The sequence below is a fragment of the Pteropus medius genome, unplaced genomic scaffold (genome assembly GCF_902729225.1).
Source record: "Pteropus medius unplaced genomic scaffold, Ma_sr-lr_union100, whole genome shotgun sequence".
NCBI classification, from domain to species: domain Eukaryota; kingdom Metazoa; phylum Chordata; class Mammalia; order Chiroptera; family Pteropodidae; genus Pteropus; species Pteropus medius.
In genome coordinates this window covers 5,599,739-5,627,213 of record NW_024342467.1, presented here as the reverse complement: position 1 = coordinate 5,627,213, position 27,475 = coordinate 5,599,739, and the positions used below count along the sequence as shown (strand labels likewise).

The 27,475-nt window shown below is 31.9% G+C and overlaps 1 protein-coding gene and 1 pseudogene across 1 annotated transcript in view; both read left to right on the top strand.

Moving 5' to 3' along the window:
- MEOX2 (mesenchyme homeobox 2) overlaps positions 1–27,475 on the top strand; it is a 60,431-nt gene that overhangs the window by 25,733 nt on the left and 7,223 nt on the right. Inside the window, exon 2 of the mRNA XM_039862437.1 lies at positions 18,469–18,641. Within this exon, the coding sequence (XP_039718371.1) occupies positions 18,469–18,641 (173 nt within the window). The remainder of the gene's footprint in view (positions 1–18,468; positions 18,642–27,475) is intronic.
- LOC120602679 (uncharacterized) lies at positions 3,308–3,426 on the top strand (annotated as a pseudogene).

The window sequence follows — 27,475 nt, the reverse complement described above, 5'->3', positions numbered from 1 at the left end:
GTTTTATTTTTTTTCTTTGAGCAGTAAAAAATATATAACTGCAATTGAAAACAAACTTTAAGAGAAATTAAAAGAAAATGTATCCACTGCTGAGAAGACTATAGGTTCAAAGAAATTGAAGCCTCACACCCTATCACCATACCCAATATTAACGCCACACTTTTAAAGATGATATTGTGCGAATTGTTTAGATCCATTGTTGGTAGAATCTAAGGGTGAGAAGATGAGTTAATCTTTTGATGGGTTCTAGATCATTCCTTCTTCCCAGAATATGCTTGTTGATGTCTAGTTGTCTTATGTTGGGGGAGCAAAATTACCAAGTAATCATGTTGGTGTGTTAATGACAGGGTCACCCATGTCATTAAAAACCCTGAGAATTTCGAAATCATATATGGCTTTGAAATTTTTAGATTGGGAAGGTACAAGTCATTAAACGTTGCTCTCTGTGTTCTTTTCTCCTTATTTTGCATTTCTTCCAGTAGGATCTCTTTTGATACAAGTTCAAAATAAATTACTTGGACAAGATTGTCTTGTACAATATTTAAGAGCACAGTTGCTGGTAGAAGATTCCTCAGAATTAAACCCTAGCTCTGTGCCTTACTGGCCTTGTGACTTGACATGTGTTACTGAACCTCTCTGTGCCTCAGTTTCCTTATTCCTGAAATGAAGGATTAATTGAGTCAATAAATGTAAATGCTTATAATACAGTCTGGCACAAAGTAAGTACTACTTAAGAGTTAGACATTATTATTATGTCAACATTAAGAATGCTGTAGAATGTATTGTATTCTTATTATGTCAACATTAAGAATGTTGTAGAATGTATTGTATTCTTAAAGAATTACTTTTTAAAAAGTAATTAGAAATGGTATTGTATTAAAATTTTTACCAAAGACAATAGCTTACCATCTTTGACCGTCAGGTATAAGCTAAAATTGTCTGGTTTTTGTTCAGTGCCTACCATGCACTGGTGATGATATAGTAAATGATCCCCACCTTTAATTGCTCTGGACAGGAGCTTGACGATTTTCATAGCTGTAGAGACAGAGTATATATCAAATCCGTTTATAGATACCAAAATTAGACATTCAGAACCAATCTTTTACTTCCCCTTTAATGGTTTTAAAATCATTGATGGCTTTCTAGTGTCAAGATAAAACTCTCAGCATGGAAATCAAAGGCTCTCACAGGCTGGCCCTGTCCTCATCTCTTCTCTCACTCACATCCTTGTTTCTAGCACTTTGAGATAGTTGGTGTTCTCAGTACATTCTAGGTGCTCTCTCTAATCATCCTCTGTTCACTCTGATTTTAATACAATTCTTGGTTTCTCCTTTAGGCACTCTTCTCCTTTTCCAAATTCTGGCTCATATTTGCTTTCTCTAAGATTCTTGCTTAACTAAAATCAACCAGATTGAGTGCTTCTCCACCCATACTAAAAAATGTTCCTCAAACCTTTGATCTGTAGGCTTAAGCTTATCTGGTCACCAACTCTGAGCATTTAGAAAGAATTGTTTTGCCTGTCATTTAAGATAACACATGGCCTCAACCTATCCTTCTGGGATATTTTCATCATTTTTCCCACCCATACTTCATATTCCAGATACTCATTGTTTTCAGCACCTACCAGTTAGTCTCTAAACTTAAAATTTTTGCGTCCCTTACAAAGTCCTCTTCTGCCATCTCCCATTGTAGAAGCTCTCTGTTTTCTTTAAGAACTATCATTAATGTCATTTGCTCATGAAGCTTGCTTGTCATGATTCCTAAATTTTGTGTGATTTTTTCCTTCTTTAATTATCCAAAGGTGTTTGTCTCTTTCTTCTGGTGCCAAGCCCGTTCTTTGATATATGAGTTATTTTTAATTTAAAAGGAAAAAAAATCCCTTTCTTGATATCTCCACCACACACACTGTTTTTATAATCACCTTAATGACGTTACATGAAATATTACTTAACAATTTGTTAATTTGTACCTCTTCAATAAATATTTATTAAGTAGAATTCATATGACAATTGACACATTGAAAATGGTGAACTATTAAAGTATGGAAATTCTTTATAGAAGATAGCAGACTAAGCACAGCCCTTGGAGAATTCCTCATTTTGAGAGGGAAAAGTAAGGGGGACAGGGAAGCCCAAAGAAATGGTGACTTGCTTAGGTTATTCAGGGAATTGTGGGAGGGCCTCCATAGAACCCAGGTCAATTGTGGCTTAGCTAGTGAACAATTTAATTTCATGTAAATCAGCTATTATTAATCATTTACAGAGTGAGACATTCCTGCTCTTATTTTATAGCTGTACTGGCAAGTGGGTGCCAGAGGAAAGGGAATTCCCTGGGTAACTAGACTCCATCCTCAAACCTCTTTACTTCCTCTGGGTGATTAATTATGTTGCAAGGTTCTTAACAAAGGATCCTTGATTCAGATCCCGAAGCACTAGGGTATTAATGCTGCAGCACTTTCACTGCATCCTAGTTCACTTAAGTTTTTCTCAAAGCTGGTTCCTATTTCTGGCAGTAATTCTTCAGTTCTGGAACTTTAGTTCCAGCCAAAATAAACTATTGTCTCAGTCTCTATTTTTCCTGAAGCACCATGGCATTTTTATGGAATGTGGAGACAGTTTTATGTAAGACTTTAATGGTAACAATAAAGGACCCAGACCCCCTTCTCTGGCCGGCTATCCTTTCCTCTATATACCGATAGTATTATATAACTTCCCAAAAGAGGGCCATCTTAAACCTTCCAAATGAACTCTGTCATTTATTTATTGTGTGATGCGATCCTCACTTTCCTGTTTATTTTTTCCTCATCCATGAAAGCATAAAATTATTTTTTATGTTAGGTGGTTATATTTTTAAAGAAAAAAACGCAATTCCCTATATTATAGCATGATTCAAAATTGTCTCGTTATTCAATTAAGTAATGCTAATAAAGTCTTCACTTTTAAAACAGCTTTACTTTATCTTAAACGTTTATTGTTCATTCTGTTAAGGATGATAATTCAAAGAAGTCAATATTATATTAAATCTTATTTAAAGATTTTTTAAATACAAAAGAGACAAAGCTTACCTATTCTTGATATGTTTTCAATATGTATTAATTTAGTTAAATTAATAGGATGAATTCAAATGCTGTGGGATTATCTGTGGCATGATAGAATCGCCATGTTAATAGTATTTTGAAGGTCAGATTTTTCCCAATTTAATCAGCGGATGAGGAAAATTCTTCTGAGATTATTATGTTTCCATTATTTGACTTTGTCTTAGGAGCTCTCCAAAACATGGTATGTAAACTGAGTTTGAAAATAAAAGAGTTTACGACCATGCCACCCTGAACATGCCCGATCCAGTCTGATCTCGGAAGCTAAGCAGGGTCAGGCCTGGTTAGTACTTGGATGGGAGACCACCTATGAAGACCAGGTGCTGTAAGCATAAAAAAATAAAATAAAATAAAATAAAAGAGAATTCTGAAGTCATATCTTTGTAAGAAAATAAGCTAATGTATCCATGGTAATACTAGAAAAAGTGATTGTTTTTTTCCAAGTTAATTAAAATTTAAAATTCCTATTGTTTCGTTAAATGATTATCTTTTAAAATGAGAAATTATGTTCCAGAAATTTTAGGAAAATTGCAGTAGTAAACTTTTCATGATTTGTTGTTGGCTGTTATATAAACGATTATAAATGTTCGGTCTTAGAATTGCCACTAGTATATAATTGTTCACAGTAGCTTTAGTTTCATGTTCCATAAAATTGAGCTTCCTGTCTTTATATTTTAGAACCTAGATCAAGATCTTTGAGATTTCTCTATGTTAATGCATACAAATTGCTAAGGAAAGGAAATAGTGTAATATGAGAAGACAAAGAAATTGAACCATCAAAGTAGACTTTTGCATAATAAGCAGAATCTTAGAACTTGTTGAACTTAGCTATAGAATTTGCTAAAACATATTTTTGAGCCATATGTCTGGAAATGTCTCACCGTTTTAGTATGGAAAGCACAGAGACTATACTGAGATACTCTTCTGGTGGGTTCCTGAGGCAAACCTGGATTTTTGGTAAAATGAGCAATGATGATGTTCTTCCAACATAAAAGTTTTCTTCCTATAGAACTATTGAAATACCTAAAATAAGGAATTTTTCTTATATTCGAGTCTTATTTATGAGCATTAAAGTGTAATCTTAGTTATGGTTTGTTTTACATAATAAATCTATTTGTTATATTTGTTTCTTGGTGTGTATGCCCATCTATAAAAACACACAAAATGTGTGGATAATACTGCATATAAATTGTATATACTATGACAAATATATTTTAACATATGCACAACACATTCAATATAGTACTTTGAGAATAATGAGCTATCAATAAAGAAAAAACACTTATTAAGAGCAATTATTATTTTAAAGGGGAATGATTCAGATTCACTAAATCATTCTTTCATACTCTGGTTATTAATTTTATGTCAGTGTGATTTATTTAAATGAAAAATAATAGAGCTCTTCTCAAATTGGTGATTAAAATAATTATGAATTACAGAGCTTCTTTTCATTATGAAAACCTTGTTGCATTCTATGGAGTACTTCTTTTGAGAAAACATTGCTTTATAGCTAAGTTCACAACGGAGCTCTGTTTGTAATATAATAAGCATTTAAAATACAATCTCAAATATAGTATTTCCAGTAGCCCAGATCTTTAATATCATGGATTTTACTGAGTTTGACATACTTTATTAAACTCAAGTATTAAACTGTCTTATAAAGATCATCTCTTCTTCAGTTGAGAAATGACATTCTAGAGTGGAAAGAAGTAAATGTATAGGTATGTGAGAAAAATGATAGTAGAAAGTCACTGTCACTCTATCTGAGGTGTGAGGAGAAAAAAATACAATTATATTGTGAAAATATACATTCAAGTGCTATACAAATTGTATTTCAAGAAAACTTTCTATTTATAAGGAATTTTGTAAAATAAACATACTGCTGTGTATCTCATTTGCCCATTTAAGAAATCTATGACACTGGCAGTAAACTGAGAATAAAGGGATTAAAACTATTAGATAAATAAACAGGGATGAACACTGAGGTTTTTATGCCAAGCCTATTGCCATTTTCATTTCCATAGCTATCGCTGGAAAACTAAGTATTTTGACATAAACATTTATTGTGTGGCTACTATTGTGTGTGGAGCTTAATTACGAGCACTCTTTTTTTTATTTCCAGTATTTCATAGTAAGTGTTCATTGTGGAAAATTCCTTTTGATGTTGTAATTAAATATAAGCTTAAAAATAGAAATTTTTTCACTTAGAATTGCAACTAGTACATACACACAAGCACATACTTAAAATGAATGTGACACAAAATGCACGTGACACAAAAATATTCACACATTCCGCAGAACACAAGGTTTACATATGTTTTTGTGGTCATTTTCTTTCTGTTTACTATTTGCAAGCCAACTCTTTCTAGAGAGTAGTTACGTTGTAAATTTTCCTTGCATTGTTTACCACTTAAAATAGCATGATAATCAAGAGACCATGTGAGAAATGCTTTTTTTTCCCCATTGGCAATCCTGACAATTCAGGCATTCTATTGTTTTTTTCCAAACAATTCTTTACATTATCTTTGTTTTAAGTTGTAAGTTCCTGAAGTAATTTCAAAGCAGAAATATTTTAAGGACAAAATAATTCCAATAACCATCTTAAAAGAAAAATATTATTGCGGTTGTGGGAAATTTGGTATTTTTTTCCACTGATATGAGACCATTTCTATATTTTTTATTTCCAATATTTAGATATTGAAAGATGCTCTTTTCTTCTTGACATATGTTATTCTGTTTTAGGTTTCACACAGCTATTTTTTCATTTAAACCACAAAACATTCAAATGAGGCAATCATGGATGGATACCCTAATAATCTCTGATCACCAATGATGGCTTATTATGTAATCCATATGATTAAAAAGCTTTTTCACTTATATATAGCAACTCCTAGCCTTTTTTTTTTTTGCTCTCAATGGCATAAACAGAGTCTCTTTACCCATTTTGGTGAAATGATTGTTGATTAACACAGCAAGAAGGGTGATTAATGAATCATATAAAAATGTTGTCAGTTCCATAGATGAACTTTAGAATAGTGCTTTAAAGACCGTCATATAATCATTAAGATCCTTTCCAAATTAGCTAATCATACCTTCTTGGGCTAAATTAACTTTCTTCTACAGAAAGTTTCACTGTAGAGATTGTTATCCATGATTTTATGATAGTTTCTAAATACCAGATTTTAGTTTGTGAAATACTAAGGTGTTACAATGGTGTACTGGGACCCATTAGTAGGGACTCTAGGTAGCAAATTGTTAAATTTTCAGAAAGTTTGAGAGCCAGTTGACATCACCTTAACTTAGTGGCTTGAAATTCACCATGGCGAGAATATTTACATCATAGAAAGTGGGAAATTATACAAACTAGAGCATTTCTCCCCTCTTACGTGCACATAACTGGGTATAATTCATTCTAAAACATCCTTAAAGAGTATTGAAATATTGCATGTGATTGAAAATTTAAAAATCTAAAAGTGCTTTATATATGTACCAAAATTTACATGAATTTGACTAAATGAATATGTGAACAATGATGACAAAAGGAAATAAAATATTTTAAATGTTAGATTATAAATATATAGGTACTCACACACATACAAATATACATACACTTTTTTATTTTGGCATCCCATTTAATTACACTGAGAAAAAAGTATGCATTAATTTTGACTCCACTTTTTAGTAGAAAGACTATGAAAGAATTAAAATCATACAGACTTTCAAACCTCATATATTATTTTAAAAGGAAACATAATTAAACCTTGTTGATTGGCCAAAGAAATTACGAGTGCAGCTGGGTTTTTAAAATATGTATTGGTAGAAACAGCTAGAATATATAATCACCTCCTTTCTAAAATCAATTTTATTTAAAATAAATAAATCAATATGTATTTCACCAAATGCTAGGTGTGAAATGACAGTTAATAATTCAAATAAAATTAAAAGACTAATAAATGATTTAGTAAAAATTTCAGTTAATTAAATCTTTCTCATAATACATTTAAGTTTAATAATTTTACTAATAATAGGTGTATTTATTGAATTGGTATTACATTTCAGATATACACACTTTAAATTTACTATTTTTTCTCTTTACAACAATCACGTGTGGATTCTGTAAATGGAGAATCTGGATTTCAAAAGACCACACAGTTAGTAAGTAGCAATAATGCATTTCCAACTTAGGAGAGCTGGCTTCAAAGCTCCTACTACTTTCCCCAAGCCATTCTTCTCATCTAAATATGCAAAAGCTGTAAACAATATGTAAAGCTGTAAAACTTACACAGCTTTAATTATAATGACAATTCTGTGTAATCAATGTAAAACTTTTAAAAATGTATACTATTGTTAAGATTTTTTCCACTGATTGAAAATTATTGCAACATAAGCAGAGGATATGCTGTGTGTGTTGGAAAATTACATTTTAGGAATAAATTGTGTACTCTTTTTGTACTCATAGGTATTAGGTACAGCAAAAAATGTTGATACTTAAGCTCCATTACCTCCACAGTATAGTGCTATTTAATATCTATGCTTTATCAGCTTTTGAAATGTTTCCAAAGTTATAGGCTGTGATCTATGACATGTGAAAAATTCATTAAATTGCGAGGTTTGATAAAACACCTTAATTTGCTGTAAATAACAACCCATGAATTGTCTGCCAGATTGAGATGAAATCTTCACTTTCTCTTTAGGTTAACTCCATGCCATTCATATGCTATCTTGGTAGACATTAGAAATAGGAGTAAAAGATATTTCTATTATTATATATAAAATATATATTTCTAATATAATAATATAATCTAATACAAAAGTAATTGTGATTTTTTTTATTTTTCAAACTTCAATGAAAATTATTTTCATAGTATAATTATTTTAGGGTTACATTCAGTTTAGTCTCTAAAATATTATGAATGTGTAGATAATAATTTCATTTAAGAATTTATGTTTCTATACCAAATGTGTAATTGCATTTAAGGCTTTCAAAAAAGTGTTTTGGAACTCTAGGCTTTATGCAGAATGTTTCAGATGTGGGATTAAAAAAAGGTTTTATGAGTAGATAAAGTCTGTTATATATGCAAATATACATACAAATTTGTGATTTTTACTAAATCACATAATTGCCCCACATGAAATGGAGTAATTGTGATATTATTCAGGTATTTCCCAGAAAGTCTCCCAAACCATAGTTTATGTGTCCAAAAACATCAAAATTTAATAAACAACCTTTGTAATGTTATCCCCAAAATGACTACTTATAATTATTTGTGAATTTATCTTAAGCAGCTTCTATTGCCACCTTGATTGTAAGTTACTTTATGATAGGCACTGTCTCGTACTGACCTATTTTATAGAATTTTATACAATAAACTATTCATGTCTGTATGTAACACACCACACTCTCAATATAGAATGTAGAGTATAAGTAGCTGGTTCAGAGATAGATTACAGCATAAATTTATATATGACACTTTATTTTTGAGCCTCACAGTTGAACGAGATTGTCAGTTCCCAATACCCCTCTCTCCCCAGACAAGCAGATCTTGGATTACTTTTATGTATTATTTGTTATTTTTATAATTCGTTTTTATAATTTGTTTGCTATGAAATTATAGTAAAATCAATTTATGCATTTGACATTAATCTTCAAATATACATTATTTCTGAGGTTATAAAATACCTAAGTGGTTTCCTTCTCAAACCCTCTATGTAAAAAAGTTATAAGTAGATAATATTTCCAAGCAAACAAATAAGAACAGCGTTTAAGACAGTGGGTTTAATAATTATTGCAAATACTTCTAATCTGATTTTTCAACCATTTGAGAGTGTTAAACATTTTGTATATGCTAACATCAAGGCAGAAGGTGACTCCTGTTTACCTAAATCCATATACCTGTCTGTCAAGATTCTATAAAAGAAAAGAAACACACATGCAGGAACACTATCTGACTCCAGTTTATCGTGTATGCCAGATTTGGTTAAGTTTCCCAAAAAAATTTTCAGAGGAAACAAAAATTCATACACTGATCCCACTGTAAAGTGTCACTTCAACAATTTTATTGGAAAATTATAATTAAATCTTCAACTTCATTTGCAGACTAGCCAAACATAACACACGGATCCTTTTAGAGATTCATCCATTTTCAATGTAAAATAGAAGTCTGCTAGTTACTGTGTATGTTTTAAACTTCCTAGATTTTAGGTCGAGTTCTGTTTTCAGAATGAAATTTTCCTACACTTATAAACAAACAAAAACCAACCAACCAACCAACCAACAAACAAACAAAAAACCTCTTTCTAACTCCCAAGTCTGTCAAATCTATCATTTGAATTTGAGGTCCCTAGACCACCGTCCTCCCCAAATAATGGTCAGAACTTACAAGTGAGTATTGAGAGCTCACAATATGCACATACTGTCCTAAATAATTTACTTAATACTCTTCACTTTCACTCTCTGTTAAAGATGAAGAAAAAGAAGGTTAATGGTTGAATAAGCAGATATGTGGCATATTGGGTAATAAAGATTCCGTTTGTGTAGTTTAGTTTCATAGCCATGTTTAGTATCACAGGTCAATGGTGGTGTTTCTCAAAACTTTGTTTTATGAAAAGACCATGCCATGGTTAAGGATATTTAGGGAGTTCAGCAAATGTATTATCACTGAATGACACTTAAGGCTTAACAACATTGCATGACAGTAATGTGACCTCTGATGAGAACTTTTGTCACTCTGAGTCTCATTTTTCTTATCAATAAATGAGGGCAGGTGGAAATAAATGATTTGTAAGAATCTATTCAAATTATAAAACTCATACCTATTAAATCATTATTTTATAAAATAATTTATTATAGCTCTTATGTTCTTTGGTGTATTGAAGAAACAATGAGCAGTGACAAAAATACTTCTTGAGCAATTTTAATCTGCAGACAATCTAGTCATTGGTTTGAAAGAGATAAGGGTTGGCTATAGTATTAAGGTAGTGTTATTTACACATGAGACATTCACATTAACCTCTGAATCAAGTTGGTCATTCCTAGAGAGAGTTGTGTAACTTGCAGTTATTGATGTCTTGTCTCAAATATTATCTGTACTCAGTGATTCTCAACTGGCAGATTCAGCCAATACAAATACAATATGCCTGGTTAAATTTGAATTTGTGATCAAAGATAAATATTTTTAACATAACTATGTCTCATGCAATATTTAGGATATACTTACATGAACATATTTTTCATTGTTTATCTGGATTTTAAATTGAACTGGGAGTCTTATATAGTATCAGGCAAGACTAAAGTGGGGTTAGGGGTGGCTACTGGCATCTAATGAGTAGAAGACGAGGATGTTGCCAAACATCCTACAATGTCCAAGACAGTTATCACCACTTAATTATTTTGAATATGTTAATGTCTCATAGAATATAAGTGTAACAAGCATTATCCAGTCCAAAACATCAATAATGCTGAGGGTAGGAATCACAATATCTGTGCAATCTGTTCCTTCATTTGGTATAACATTTAATTTCTTGGGTTTTAAATTTTACAGCAGTGACACTTATTTGGAACTTTTCTATCTGAACATGTTTAGAGTTATCATTACAGATAAAAAATGAAGGTAATAGTACCTGTTCCCCTCTGCCATTACTTATGTGAAAGATGTACAAAATTGCTTTGAAAAGTTAATATAAAGCAATATTGGGTTATGTTTTCTCTTTTTTTTAAAGCTGAAGTTCATTTAAATTTTTAGAACAAGACCCATAGAGTTACCACTGGAATCGTAATTCATGAGAAGAGCATGATCAAAGATCCAGAAGAAATTCAAAATTAGGTGTTTAACATTATGGATATAAAGATGAATAAGGCAAATTTCTTAATATTAAATTATCTAGAACCTAGATTACAGAGAAGCAAAGCAGACATGAAAATAAATGACAAGCTCAATAATTTGTGAGTTACCGCTATAAAAATATACTAACGTTACTATTGTGACTTACCAAAAAAGGCTTAGATCCATGTATAAATGCAAGCCCTCACACTCTTAGAAGACATGTACTTGTCTTCCAGAATATAAAATAAACTTTATGGAAGCCCTCCCGTTACACGTCCAAGGGATTTAGGAAGCTGCTATCAGAATTAGTACTGAAATTTCTGGCGCCTCACTGCAGAAGCTGTACGGCATGTGATCCCTTAAGAAATTTCAGTTCTTTCTGCCCTGTTGACAATTGTAAATTACAAATGTCACAATTCTGGCTACTGCCAAGTTACCTATCATTTCTAATTTCTGAAAAGAATTTCGTTTCTTTCTCATCTGCTCAAGGATACAGTAACACTATGTAACTCCAAACCATTTGCTGACATACGAACAGAATACGAGATGAACAGTGTGTGCGTGGGGAAGCGGGGGCATGCGGAGGTTTGCATCATTTTCACGCCCTTGTCTATCAATTCTGCATGTATTGAAGTGTAAATGTGAAAGCCAGTATTATCTTTATTCACCTCCAATTACTGAATAAATGAGAACAATAGTTGACATCAAACACTTGTATTCTAGTAAAGGAAATAAAGGATCCATATTGTGGCAGAGGAAATAAAGGATCCATATTGTGGCACCTCCAATTACTGAATAAATGAGAACAATAGTTGACGTCAAACACTTGTATTCTAGTAGAGGAAATAAAGGATCCATAATGTGGTAAGTAAGTATTGTAAGAAAGGAACAAAGACCATTTGATGGAATCTCAGAGAAAGGGTGCATTCTTTCATTTATTTTATTTTATTTTACTTTACTTAATTTAATTTAATTTAATTTAATTTAATTTAATTTTATTTTATTTTATTTATTTATTTTTTTTTGGTGAGGCAACCCTTGGTTGACCTCACAGATTGCAGGACCTTGTCAGCCTACAATCCCTTGTGTTTTTTATTTTTTACACCTATAGCACCTGGTCTTCCTAGGTAGTCTCTCATCCAAGTACTAACCAGGCCCAACCCTGCTTAGCTTAGGGTGCATTCTTTAAATTAATATGATTAGGAAGAATAGTGGAATGCCACATGTGTAAAACTCTTTGCTAGGGGTTCCTAGCCCGTTGGAAGAGCAAATGATGATCCTTGTGAAGTCCTTTGCTTTCGGGCACAGTCCAAGCATTTACGTGTGCCTGGTTTTGTTGGACAGATGGTCATGATATTTCTGTAGTTTTAGTTTATGTTTTCTTTCTAGGATATAGCAAGAGGCATAAAGTAAATTCTGCGCATTTGTAACCAGTTTCTAACCCCAGAAATGTGTAGCAAGATTGAAAAGTTTTATGTTTACCCAAAAGACATGTGCTGGGTTTTTAATTTTGTGCTAAATATTTTGAACTTGTTATTGAGAACTAAATCTATGCCAAATCTGACTCAAGTAAGTGGCATTGAATTCCCATTTTGTGTGTCTTTGGCCTCTTTTTAAATTTTTAAATTTATGGTTTTTATTAAATATATTTGGAATTGTTCAGCATTAATCATGATATTAATTTAATCAAACTTCGTTAGTTCTTTGTATATTTTATTTTGTACCTATGTCAAGGAAGAAGAACCATTAAGTTAGCATCTTATTTGTATCAGAAAGAACTACTCTGTGAATAAATAGTAGAAAAGGCAAAGTAAAAAGAAATAAAACAAAATCAACTCTTAAAGTCTCTATTTAAAAACAAAGGGACTCCACTAATAAAAGGCTGTAAGCTGGATACTTCTGAAACTGGATTCTTATATTTATGGGCACAGAAAGTAGGGGATTAAAATTAGTTATCGACTAGGAGCCTATTTTAAATTGGTTATAATTCCTACAACTGCAGTCATTCCAAAATTATAGAGGAGAGAGGTGTGGATGGCTTTAGAGACCTGGATATTTTATTTTTATGTAAATTCTGAGGTACATGTTTTTAAGTTATTCATATCCATATTCACACTGTTATTAAATTGGTAGCAATTTAAGCCTAGCCTTGTGATATTATCAGGTCTCTGTCTCTCATTCTAAAATGCAACCTAAAAATATATAGATTTTATAAAGTATCTCAAGTTATCATAATTTTTCCCTTTATATTATTACTTTGCAAATCATAATTTTGTACTGTTACCAATTGTAATATTTGCTTACATAAGTAGCTATTGCTAAATACTGACATAATCATGGATACTAAATTTTGATTAATCTCACTTTAAGAATTAGTTATATAAAAATAAGCCCAAATGTATGGGGGAAAAGACAAATCTATAAACTAAAATTTACTATTACATAATAGTAAGTATTCTATTACATAATTTTATAATTATGCAGAGTTAATCTTCATTATAGTCCACCAAGTAGGAACCTCAATGTCTTTAACAGAAATAATTATCCTCTATAAGTTATTTGTTCAAAACACACAATTGGCTACACAAATTTAATAAAAAAAAGAGCTTATCTTTAATTTTGCTAAATTAGGATTTATCTTACTTATTTCATCCCTGAAAGCATATTAGACAGTACTATGAATAATCAAGGAGGCAATGAGCAGGGAGGCTGGATGGTGAAAGAGAACATCTATTAATTTACAATCACTGGTCCAGCCTGTAGAATGATTTTAGCATGTTAAATACAACTATTATCATTACTATTATTGCTATACTCTTACTAACGCATGGAAATTTTTTTTTGTCTGAAATTTGGGTTTGCTTTATAAGAAAAACTATTATCATAGCTTTATTTTTTTCATATCAAAGGTACAGGAAATAGTGGATGTTTTTAGTGGGTTTGCTTTATAAGAAAAACTATTATCATAGCTTTATTTTTTTCATATCAAAGGTACAGGAAATAGTGGATGTTCTATTCTAGATTTACCATAGTGGTTTTCAATCCTATTTTTTCCCTACACACCTCAGTGTGTAATAGACACATTCATTAGTAATAGTAGCTCACTATGGCTGTGGTTCTCAAATCTGGTGTGTGGATCAGTGAGGATTTAAGAACCGCCACAGAAAATTATTTACGAGAGAGGGAGAGAGAAGAGAGAAGAGAGAAGAGAGAAGACAGAAGAGAGAGAGAAGAGAGAAGGAAGGAAAGAAAGAAAGAACCTGGAGAAGCTGAAATGCCCACTCATAAAAAGCCAGGGTAGCAAGTTGGATAAATTCCCCCAAAAGGAGGCAATTTCCCTTTTTAAATGTGAAAATTACTAGCATCGGCAGGATTATTTTATGTTTCCCTGACACCAACCACAATCCCTATGTTTATGTTAAGATAATTATTAGTTTCTTATACCTACTATTTTATAGCTTTATTAATAATAACAAAATATCTACCCTTCGAATAGCTCACAAAACATTGGTACACAAATTTGCAAAAGACTAAAAGAGACTGTGGCTTAGTATTCATTCTTTCTTTGGAAAATGAAATAAGTATTCATTTTAGTCTAAGCTATAGAGACATTCCTTTATATTTTGATATTTTACAGACATAGGTAAATTATATTCTTCATTTAAACAAATTAATAAGTTTACCCAAGGTAGCTAAAAATATACTCAATCATACTTTAATATTTCTCTTTTGCTAAAAAGCATTCTGTGCCACTAGTGAACAGACCTAGCCCTTACATTACTTGTCTTCAATAAAACATTATTATCTTTTGGCATCCTCTTGTACTAGGGGAAATAAAAAGTCACATGTGGAGAAGTTCTAAATGCTAGACAGAACTGATCCTTGGAGGGCAATTTTTATCCTCCACGGAAGTATTGCAGACTTCTTCCATTAGCATAGTCCCAGGGAGCAAAAGGTTAGGGAACTGGGACCGCCAACTCTACCTGAACACATAAGCCAATGTTTCCTCCAAGCAGCAAGGGAGTGTGAGAGAGCCCCCACACGTGCATTAAAGTGTCTGAGAGGAGAATCAACAATTGTAATAGTTTACAGTGCGATATACTGTACAGATGGCGACATTTTGTTTGTGGTTGTAGGGAAGAAAGGAAGGCAGTTTCCAGATTTCCCCCTCAACACCTACCATTTGGCATAGGATATGGGAGGTTGAAGAAAACAGAGGGAGTTTGGCCTCAGTTGAAACAGCTGGGAAACAGATGGAAGCTGATGTGCAATTTGCCAAAAGCCTGGTCCAAGGCTTCCACCCATTTTCTACCAAAGAAAAGCCAGTCAGGTGATAGTAGTAAAGGCCTCAGTGTCAGCAAATTGTGGGTTTTGAAAGTATAGGGAGAAAAAGTCAAAAAAATTTTTAATTCAATATTATAAGAAATATAAGTCCAGAAATGAACAGAATCACAATTACAAAGATAAAAGTGCCCACAGAATTACCTCAAGTAAATTGACCTTGAGTAATGAAGCACGCCCCCACTCTTTGTCATGTTAATTACTATAGACTTATTTCATTTGTGATTATCATAAATGTAAATGTGCACAGTGTATATCATTTTAGTCACTGGATTTCAGGTCATGAGCTACTCTGGTTTGGAATTTAGGCATTTAGTAAGTTGCTATTGGATTTAAATGTTTAATTATGGCCAGACTTTTGATTAAATCCAGTCACTTGATGTGTAAATCTCCCATTGTATATTTCTAGTTAAAATGCGCATGTGTATAGATCCACTACATGAGACCATTCTTCTAAGCATTGGCTCAAGTTTTGTGTGTTTTTGTGTTTGTTTGTGTGTGTGCACGTGTGTTTGTATATGTGTGCGTGTGTGGTATTTTCGAAGTACTTTTGAATATCAAAAAAGTTAAAGGAAATTGGTTTCAAAAATAAATACAAGTTAACAGGCTTTTCTCAATGTGAATTTGTTCATTCATGCTTATATAAGGGAATGTGTTAACCATGAATCATTCAGATTGAGTTGCTCATGAGAAAAAATGCTCTGGCTTTGCTGTCGGTTTTCAGAGTTGCTTTACTGAAGGGAAAAGAGATCGTCCCCACACAGAGAATAATCAGCCACAGATTTCAGACTGAATATGGCTCCAAGTTGGCAAAAAATACTTTTAATTCACGCGAGAACATGTATCCTTGTGAGAGAGACTTATCTGAATAGTCTAGGCTGTGACTGACTTTGCAGTCTGCCAGAAGAGCCAGTGGAAAAGTTAAAAAAAATCAATCATTGGGAAATTTTGTTCAGACAATACCAGTATAGCTAAATTCTCCAAAGACGTGGAGGATGGCAAATCTGCAGTTAAAAAAAGTGGGTGTTGGACGGCAGGTCCTACTTAGAGCCAGGTAAGTTGGCATTTGTAATTTCGTAAGTAAACACGGCCTATGTAAGAGCTCACACATCATTTATTATGTAACTCATCTGGTCCCAGTGGTTTACTATAAAGTACAGTCAGCCTGTTCGTGACATCTCACAAACCACTTTTTGCACTGGATAAAACCTTGCCGGCCCAGCCAAGGTGGATAGCCAGTCAACACAGGGATAAGTGACAAGCTCAGAAATGTAGTCAGTGAATTCTGAAGAATTTCCAGCAGTGCCAGTGCACTCGTCAGTAAAACATACTCTGCGATCCCTCAGAGGAAAAGTAATGGCCAGTGTGCCAAAATTTTGATGCAAACCTATTGCTGCTGCTACCAGACCTAGAAAATTTTACATCTGGCCAGCTTAGATTCTGGCGAGTTAAAACAAACTCTATATTAGAGCGCCTTGTCTAGAGAATATTCATTATGCAGGGCTCTCTTAACTTTAGTTAGACTTCCCCCAGCCAGACAGAAAGGAACAAAATCACTAAAAAAAATGTTTTTTGGAGGTATTTAGCATACATAAGCATCATTGGATGAAGGAACAAATATCGCCTAAAAAGATCTTTTATAAAACCCCACCATTATTATATTTGTCAATTAAAAAAATTAAAATATTTCTCGTAACCTTTGATTAACTATCATTTTTCCTATATCACTTCTCTCATTTGGTCTCATAGATTTCATTGTATGCCAGCTGATAAAGACATCGCTATTCGTATGTACATGCTTAAAAATAATGAGAGCACAGAAATAATTTTCAGGCACAGACGTACCATTTTATCTTGATTATGTTGATATTTTGCTAAGAATAAATGTAATATGAATTACTACAGCTGGTATGATTACCTACTATTTTGTTTATGTGGAATTTTTTTTCCATTATAGACACACATTTTGTTCTTCAGCATGTTAAGAATGTCTTCTAACCTACACCTCAGGGATTTTGTAAGGATAAATGAAAGACTATGTTGATTATGTTTTGAATCTTTAGGAAGAAAAATGGAATGATATGCTCTAAATTATTATTATTTCTACATGACATTAAATGATTTGGTGTTCAGATAGCTGAAGTTAGGTGTTGTACATCTTATGTTTATCTCATATGTAATGAAAAAAATTTAAAACTCAGCTTATATTTTGAGTTAGATGAACACAATTAAATTATAGATTCCACATTGAACTAAGTATTATACAAAATTAAAGAAGAGCATTGCTATTTGCCCTAAAGGAGACTAAACTTAAATAGAAATTAAAAGACCAATAAATACACACATACTCTTACATATGCTTCGTCTGAGCTTAAGCAGACTTTTATGGTCCAATTACTAAACATTTAACTGCTTAAATATTCATATACTGAGTTACTACTATATTTTAAGATTATTCTGTTCAATTATAATTAGACCTCAAGTAAATGTGTTAGGCAACTTACCAGACTAAATTTTATATCTCAAATTACTTTCCAGAGAGGCTTTGGTTTATCTTATTATTATAATAGCATATTAAAAGTAGTTAAATTTTCTCAAGGTCCATCCATATTGTCGCGAGTGGCAGTATTTCATCTCTTCTTATGGCTGAGTAATATTCCATTGTACATATGTACCACAGCTTCTTTAGTCAATCATCTATTGTAGGACACTTTGGTTGCTTCCATGTCCTGGCCACCGTGAATAATGCTGCTATGAACATGGCTGTGCAAATATCTTTTTGGATACAAGTTTTCCAGTCTTTAGGGTAAATACCCAGTGGAGGGATCACTGGATCATGTAGTAGATCACTTCTTTGTTTTTTGGTATGCCTGAAACTTACTGGATTTCATTAACCAATGTCACCATAATAAAAATAAAAATAAAAATAATAATTAAAAGAAGTTAAATTTTTTGTTCATATTTCAAAAGAAAAAAACTAGATACTCCCTCAACTAGGCTGTGAGTTACTTAAGGATATATTGAAAAAATAAGAAATACATAAACTTACCCCACTGAGGTGAGGTCTGTCTTATTGTCTTTGGTCTCTATTTTCCCCATGTCTAACACAATACCTGAAAAAGTAGTTACTCAATAAATGTTTCTGGAGTGCTATGATTGAATATGTTTGAACGAACAAACTAAATCTAATTCTCTTACTTGTTTTTTCAGATTCCCAGGAAGGAAATTACAAGTCAGAAGTCAATAGCAAACCCAGGAAGGAAAGGACAGCTTTTACCAAAGAGCAAATCAGAGAACTTGAAGCAGAATTTGCCCATCATAATTATCTGACCAGACTGAGGCGATATGAGATAGCTGTTAATCTGGATCTCACTGAAAGACAGGTAAAGTCAGACGTTGACATGATATATTTTTAATTGCTTTGGGTCAACAATCTTCTCTCGTGATCTTTGAAATATCTAGATCTGTGGTTCTTAAACGCCATTTGGAAGACAGGTGTTCTACTTCATGATAAAGTTTCGCTCAGCAAAATAAAATTAAGGATAAGATAGTGATATTTTAAAGAAAACTACATTGATTCAGTTTAAGGAATCATTCTTTATTCTACGATTGACCCTTTCTATATATTTTGGTTTTAAAATATTATTTCTTTTGTATAATAATGGCATGTGGTGAGGAATTTTATTTGCTTATATTTCGAAACCTCCTTATTTGGCATAATTGAAAGTTGGCAACCCCATATTAGTTTTCTCAATTGCTTAGAATAGAGTCTGTTATGTTGCCCTAACACATTAATCCCCAAACCTCAATGACATAACCGAAAAAGTTCATTATTTGCTCATTGTTTATACTAACTTTACAAGTCCAGCATTCCAAGTAATCACTCATGGATCCAGTCTGACTCTCTGGCATCTCAATATGTGGTGTCCTTGGTAACCACAGGAGGTAAGAAAGAGTTGGAGGTTCGAGCATTGACCTTTAAATGTTTTCACCTGGAAATGACCCATGTCACTTCCATTTACACTCTAATGCCCGGAAATAGTCAATTGTGCCACTTAAGTTCAAGGGGGCTGGAAAAAGATGGGAGCAAGGGCACGTAGATCATTGGTAAATATTTCTACCCCATTTTCCAAAATATTTTCAAAATTGTATTAGTCTCAGAAATTCAAAATTTTGGTACCCATTCATTTAGAAAACAATTTGAAATTATTAATGATCTGTGGACTTCAGTTAATAAGACATACTGTTTTTTAGGTTCTTGAATTTTATTTGAATGGCAAGTGATTTACTCCAATAGTGTTCCCAGTACACTCTTGAATGGATTCTGATTTAAACTTGGAGAATCTAGCCTACTGATGGTTAACTGTTGCTAATCTTTAGAAAAACATTCCTGAAAGGCAAATGCAAACATCTTTATGGACAGTGCAGTTATGATTGGCACTGTTAGGACTAGAGTCTCATTTCCTCTTTCACTGTATGCACCTCCTCTAGGGATCCCATTGGAACTAAAGACATATCAACAGGGTGTGTACAAATTAATACTGTCTTAAGAGTGCAAGTTATTTTATCCAGTTTCTTAAATCATCTGCTTTCTTTCTGTTAAATTCTAACATTTAGCAGGATATTTCTGGGTAGTGGAAATACATGAAGGAAGACTTTTATGTGGTTTTATTTATTGGCAGTTTATTTTTTATTAAATATTATGACTAGTACTAAATTATAGAGCACAATATTTTCCTTCTCTTGAACTTCAATACGAAATTATCTCTATAAGTGTACAGCATTTGATGTTCTGGAAAACAGAATCCAAAATCTACATCATCAGACATTTGTTTTATTATTATTATATTTTTTAGCAGGGAGCAAGAAAAAAAAGAAAGGAGCAGGGAATTGCACATTAAACTTTTTGTGCAGAGACAGTTTATTCTAGGAAATGCAACCATGTTTTATATGATACATAAAGGAAATAAAAAACTAGAGTTTACTTCCAATCTACAGAAATGATAGGATGCAATATTATGATCTTACTCAAGAGAAAAGTCAAGATCTGGGCTTGCTATTCTGGACACAAGCTATGGGGCAGAAGTTTCACTTTTGGTTAAGAAAAATTTCTTTTTAGTAGCAATTTTGTAAATTTTGTTTGGGAATTTTAAAGGTCTTTTGGATATTTCTTCTTTCTTTTTAACTGACTTGCCATTCTTGGGAAAGAATTATATGCAAAAATTTATTTATACACACACACACAAATATATATATATACACATACACAATTTTAATATTTTCTTTTTTAAAATGGCCCTTTTCAATTTTCTAGCAGTTCAACTTTGCTGTGTAAAAAAAAAACACACTTAAAAATCTTAGTGACTTCAAACAATAACCAACATTTAATTTGCTCACAATTTTGTGGGTCAGGGATTTGGGTTCAATTGGACTGTTCTACTGCTGGCCTTACCTAGATCCCTCATGGAGCTGTAGTCAACTGGGAGGTGACTAGACTGGTTGATCTAGGCAGCCTCAGCCGAGACAGTGTGTCTTTGTTACATGTGGTTTCATCAAATAAACATCCTAGGATGCTTCAATGGTGGTAGAAATACTCCCAGGAGTATTTAGAGGAAAAACTCCGATGTTCAAGGGCTTTCAAAGCCTCTGGTTGCATCACTAATTTTCCATTTACTAATGTCCCATTTTTTTTTTTTTTTACTAATTTTTACTAATTTACTAATGTCCCATTGTCTAACACGAGTCATATGACCAAGTTTAGTGTCCATGTAGGAGGGGGCCACCTAAGGGCGTGGAAGGAAGGCAAATTTTGTTGGAGGCCATTACAAAAACAATCTAATTTGAGAGATAATGAGGTTTTTAAAGAATTGAAAATTGTATTATGCAGAAGATTTTTTTTTTTTACCCTATAAATTTTTTTCTTTGGAGTTTTGCAAGATGATATAAAAAGGAGATGCATGCATGTGGAATCCAAAAACACAGACTAAGTCTTTAGAGGGCCTCTATTTGTTAGGCAGAAAATTAAATTGTTATGAGAAAACTCTGAATAAAAATCCTAGATTTCCCAATTAGAATTATGTATTCTTGGGCAAGTAACAATCTCCCCAAAGCGCAAAATGTAAATTAAAACTACTTCGTCTTTCTTCTACTCAGGTTCATAAGTCATAATGGGTGCGAAAAATTTTTTAGCATAAACTATGAAGCACAGCTATCATTCTGAGGGGGAAAATCTTTGCTATGCATAGAGAATTGATTCTCTTTTAACATGAATATTTGTTGAGCTAGATTCCAGAAATAAAATTTTGTTAAAATAAGCTAGACATCCTACTAGAACTTATGGAAGGGGCAAAGATGAAACAAGTATTAACAACTGTGATGAGTGTTGAATGTCACAGTAGAGGAATGACAGGCTTGTATGGGGGAATGTTTCTGGTTATGACAAGTGTTCATTTTATTTCTACACTTCTGAACACATGAAGTATCTTAAAGTAAGAATCCAAAGGCTTTATTTATGTTTTCTGGCCTGAATTTTATTATCAGAAAAATATCGCATGCTGTCAGTTTTGCTAAATTTTAGTCCCCCTTATGGTTCTAAAAACATATTCCTACAAGGTACCAGGGCTCTCATCCCAGTGAGATATTTCCAGTTTATTTTCTTAAGGTTGGGCTTTTAAAGTTATAAACATAGAGTTATAAACTGAACTTTTTTATTTATCTTCTTTTAATCATGATACAATTATTCCATTACTTTGATTTGGCAATAGTGCTATTTATTTATCTATGTAATCTATATCTTGACCCTATAAATTCTTAAATAACACCTTTTTGTTGGATTTCCACATGTAAAATATTCTAATTATATATATGTATTTTTTTCATTTTCATTCTCCAAGTTTTATGTTTTCCATACATTAAAATAACATGATTTAGTAAAGTGACTTAAATGTGTATTCCAAAGAATATAACTTATTTGAAATTGTGCAATATTTTTCATAACTTTAATAGAATTTTTAGTTTCCTAAAATACTAGTTTTTGATTTTTTAAAAAACCTTTCAAGATTCAAACACATAGAATTTATATGTATATAATATAAATGCAGAAAACTATAAATATTAAATAATTTAAATCAATAGCAGAATTTTTATAGAAATAACTTTCTCCTAAATCAAATGTGCTTTTTAATTAGAAATAATCTTTAGACATCTTTTATCTAGAAATTTTACCTGTCTATAAAATATGCATATATGTAACTGAAATGTTATTTATAAATATCTTTACCTTGCTTATATTACTAGTCAATATACCTGCCTCACATTTTATGATGGGCTACATACATGTGATTATAAAGATTCACAATAATGATTATATTTTCTTTTAGAAAAAAAGTAAGTTATGTTAAATTGTTGAATATCATTCAAGACTCAAATTTTCAAATCCCTACCTGAAGAGTAGTTCTGAAATCTCACAAAGACACAGATTCTTGTGTCTTCCGTAATGCAGGTCAGGGAAGTCTGTAATTCCCTTCGAACTCTATCTGGCCAAAGAAGTAGAAAAAAAAAAAAAGGAAAAAGAGCCTCATTCTGCAGAGTAATTCCATGTTATCACCTAGCAATTAAAGAAAATTATTTTACGTTAAATAAAAATGGAAACACTAAAACAAAATTGAGCTTCAAATATTTAAAATTATATAATAGCAGAACAGTTATCACGCCAGTAATCTTCTGGCTTCTAATTTTCGGCTTCTGGTTTACACATATTCTCATATACCCTTCTCAATCAACAGCTAATTCCACTTGGCAGAGCTACTTGGAATATGTTGAAGAACCAATCAGTCTTGTCCCAAGGTATTTTTAAGTTTGACAAGCTTATTCTGGCTTTTTTTGTTTGTCCAGATGTACTTTGATAAAGCTCCTGCCAAATTTTTAATATCTCAGTGTGAAGAAGAGAGAAGTTACCTGAATGAAATGATACAAAGAGTGACAAAATTGACATTTTTATAGAGTTAAGGCTGACACATATAGCAAGAAAGGAGATCCTTTTATTTCACAAAATCATTTTACAGAGCTAATCGAAGGTGCAATGTTGCAGATTTGTAAACTGGGATTGCCAGAATAGATAGACCGAATTCATGATACCTCTGCAAAGATAAATGGAAAATCACACCTCGTCGGATCATATTCCACTAGTGAAAATGAAAGGGACTATGTTTTATTTGTCACTCATAAATCATTAAATGGCTCAATGCCAAGTATTTTCAAAATAGGAATCCATTTTTTGGATGACTATGAACAAGAATGTTTTGTGTGTTCCAAATAAACAGTGGTTTTGTCTTTTGCTCAACATTTTACACAATTCCTCTCCTTTTGAAAGCTTATTTCTACAAATTTATATGGATACTTTTAGTTATTTAGCTATTAAATTATATCTTTATGACTAGACATATTGTCTATTTAAGGTAATCCAAGTCTGTGTAGCCAATGATTTTAGAATATTTTTTCATTTCTTTAGAGTAGTATCTAAGAGTCACTTAAAGTAACAGTAAGATATTTATTTTGCTTAAATCCTGGTGTGCCTGCTATTTTGAAAGATTGAACATGATTTGACTCCAGCTGGCAAACGGGGATAGCACAGGGTGAAGGATTTGTTAGTGGAATATGGGACTGAATCTTAGTTTGAAATGAAAAGAGATATTTCCTGAGTAATGCTGTTTTTTAAAAAGAAATGAAATGCATATTGACAATGTGTGTTGAGCTCTAAAATCCAGATTCAGCACTGCCTTAGGTTCCACAAAACAAAGGCTATGTTGTAGGAAAAGTAATTTAAGGTCTTTTTATTTCTGTATAATAAAGCAAGATCTATAAAGAGCAGATCAACAAATCAATCCTCCCATAAGTTAACTTTCAGAAATATTAGTTGTATGAATAGAAGACTGGGAAATAAGTAGTTTATCTCTAATCATTTACAAATGTAACTATCCAACTTTGAAATAATATAGAAAAAAAATCTCAGAAAAATATGGCCCTACTCTTATGAAACAGCCATGAGAATATATAATCTGTATTTTAATGTAATTAATTAGATGAATAGATAGATAGAGATATACAGATATATCTCTAGCTATACATATAGACACATACACTTATACATTTATATTTGTGTATATGTATGTAAATACATACACATATAAAATAATTCTTTTTTAGTAACTTTATTGAAATTTGCTCTAAAGATTCTTGCTGTAAGCATTAATCAAACTGATAAAATGAAAGAGTAAGGTTAATTCTTCCCATTAATCTCTGAATTTGCCACAATTTTTTCCTTATCTCCTCAAACGGACACAAATATATTAATTTATATTTAATCAACAATAATATTTTGAAACATATCATGCATTGGATCACAGGATCATCGTTTAAAGTGTAATGTTAAAAAATATGCTATGGAAGATTACTCCTTTTCCACACTATTCTTATATACATTAAATTTTTTTATTCATGTCATTTTAAAAAAATCTAAAAGATTCTGGAAATTTTGATAAACCGACACATTTTGTGTTGACATCTTCAATTATAAAGAGATGTTCTATTACCTAAATAGGTATATAGAACAGTATATGCATATGTTCTATGACAGCTATAAAATAATAAACCCAGTTTCAAGAAAATAATTTCTAGAGAATTTGGCTATAAAAAACTTTATAATAATTAGTATTCCTATTTTCATGACTCCTCATGAAAACCTCAGAGATATATTCAATTTAGGAAGTATGTTTAACTTCTAATATTTTTATCTCTTCTAATTTTTTACACTGAATAGTTTTTTGTTATTTTGAACTTCTTCCAGTTATTGAAATTATTGCCTATTTTTGTGGTCACTGTATAGTCAGTCATATGATAGTAATAATTATTATTATAAGTTCTTATAATATAATCTTGGATCTAGGAGATAGTCCCTAAATTTAATGAATGTGTATTGAAGGCTCATGTATATTCTCATATTGAACTTAAAGTCGTCTAGAATATCAATTAAGTTGAATCATAAAAGGTTGCCAATATTCTACCATTTTTATAAGAATCGTGAGTTCCTATGTTTTAACCAAATATTTATATTTGATAGTTTTCCATTAATTAAGCAATTGCTAGAGTAAAGTTTATTCGAGGTCATTCAAATGGTATATACTGAACATGATATGTTACTATTATTAAAATTATCCCAAAGATTATGCAAGATATTGAAAACAAAAGCTTTCATTCTAGTTGATCTCAGTACTTTGAATAAGGACAAATAAATGCTCAGGATATACAAATACCATGTATTCAAGAATTGTTATTCAGAATTTTTTTTTTTGACAGTAAAAGAGAAAAGTGCCTCATTTAGTTCTGATATTTCCATTCAGATTTGCTGAACTTATTTATTCATGTAATACTTAGGTAAATAATATTTCACTTAAAACAACTAAAAAGTATATCTATTTTTTTATATTGTGTAAAAATTAGGATTAGGAAAAGTGAATTTTTACTGTAAATGAATATTAATAAAATAGGTCGTTTGAATTGAATTTCATCAGATATAACAGAAAGAGGTATGACTGTTGGTATTTCCTACTATGGTGTGATTTCTAAAAAGTCAAATTAAAAAAGAATCAGTCTCCTAAGAACTTTGTTCTTCATGTGAACGGTTACTTTGGGTGCATTATTGGAAAGTAGAATGTGATACGTATAATTAGCTTGTAATAATACCCATACCATTATAATTTGTTATGGAGAATATCATTTCTTACCTCAGAAAGTAGTTATTTCTTGTTCAATATGTTAATTTTCCATAACCGCCAATAGCTAATTTGTATTCAATTTGCTTAAAATCATGTAAAATAGTAAATGTTTTATGAGTACAATAGTGAGCTTTCTAAATAGAAAAGAACAGTCTTCAAAAGTGAAAATTACAGAGGTAGGGGTATGATTCCCTGGTAATAAACACTGTGCTAAAATAGAAGATAAAGGTGAGAGGCAGTCCTCCAAACAGAAATTCCATCTTTATATTATGTGACCCATCAATATCTCTTCTGGGTATCTACCCAAAAAAACTTGAAAACATTTATCCATGAAGATATATGCAACGCAATGTTCATTGCAGCATTATTCACGGTGGCCAGGACATGGAAAAAACCAATGTGTCCTTTGATAGATGATTGGTTAAAGAAGATGTGGTGCATAAATTAAAAACTCAGCCGTAAGCAAAGAAAATACTGCCATTTGTGACAATATGGTTGGATCCTGAGTTTATTATGCTAAGCAAAATAAGTCAGACAGAAAACGTGGAGAACCATATGATTTCACTCATGCGGGATATGAAACTGAAAGTAACAAGTGAACAAGACAAACAAACAAAAACTCATAGATGCAGACAACGGTTTAGTGGTTACTAAAGGAAAAGGGGCAGGGATTGATAAAGGTAAAGGGGGTCAAATATATGGTGATGGAAGATTTGACTTTGGGTGGTGAACACAATGCAATACACAGATGATATATTATTGAAATGTACACTTGAAACCTGTATAATTTTATTAACCAATGTCACCCAATAAATTTGATTTGAAAAAAAATTGTCATAATCTACCATTTTCATCCAATCTATGTATTATGGTTGTCTTTAATTATCAACACACAGAGATTGACAGCAATTTTTAATGACTAGATTTATATAGTAATTTTAATATTGCTTTGATAATACGTACTACCAGTTTGGACACTTAAGTTACTTATATTTATTTTTTATAATAAAAAATACTAAAAATTATCCAATCTTTAGTCATGAAATATGTCCTAACCTTGTTCTCCCTCCAACACACACACACACACGCACAACCACTTCCCAACTGCATGTTACATTGCTGTAGAAACAGCAGAATCCATTAGTAGCTCCCTCCCACTGGCTTCTTGAAGATAGCTAAAGATTCCTTCTCTTAATCAGATGCAAGGCTATCTATTCAGGCAGGAAGAGTAAAGAAGTTTCTTTCCCCTTTTATATCGCCACTTTATAGAGCATTCTTGATTCTAATTCTTTAATTCAGCTACTGATTTTGACACGGTATTACTTGGGTAAGTCTTTCTAGGACCTATTCACCTTACCAGATCAGTTGCCATGACCAAATTTAATCACAGGAGATGTGATTAAACCTGAAAATGGTATTTATACAATTACTCTTTGCATGTTTTC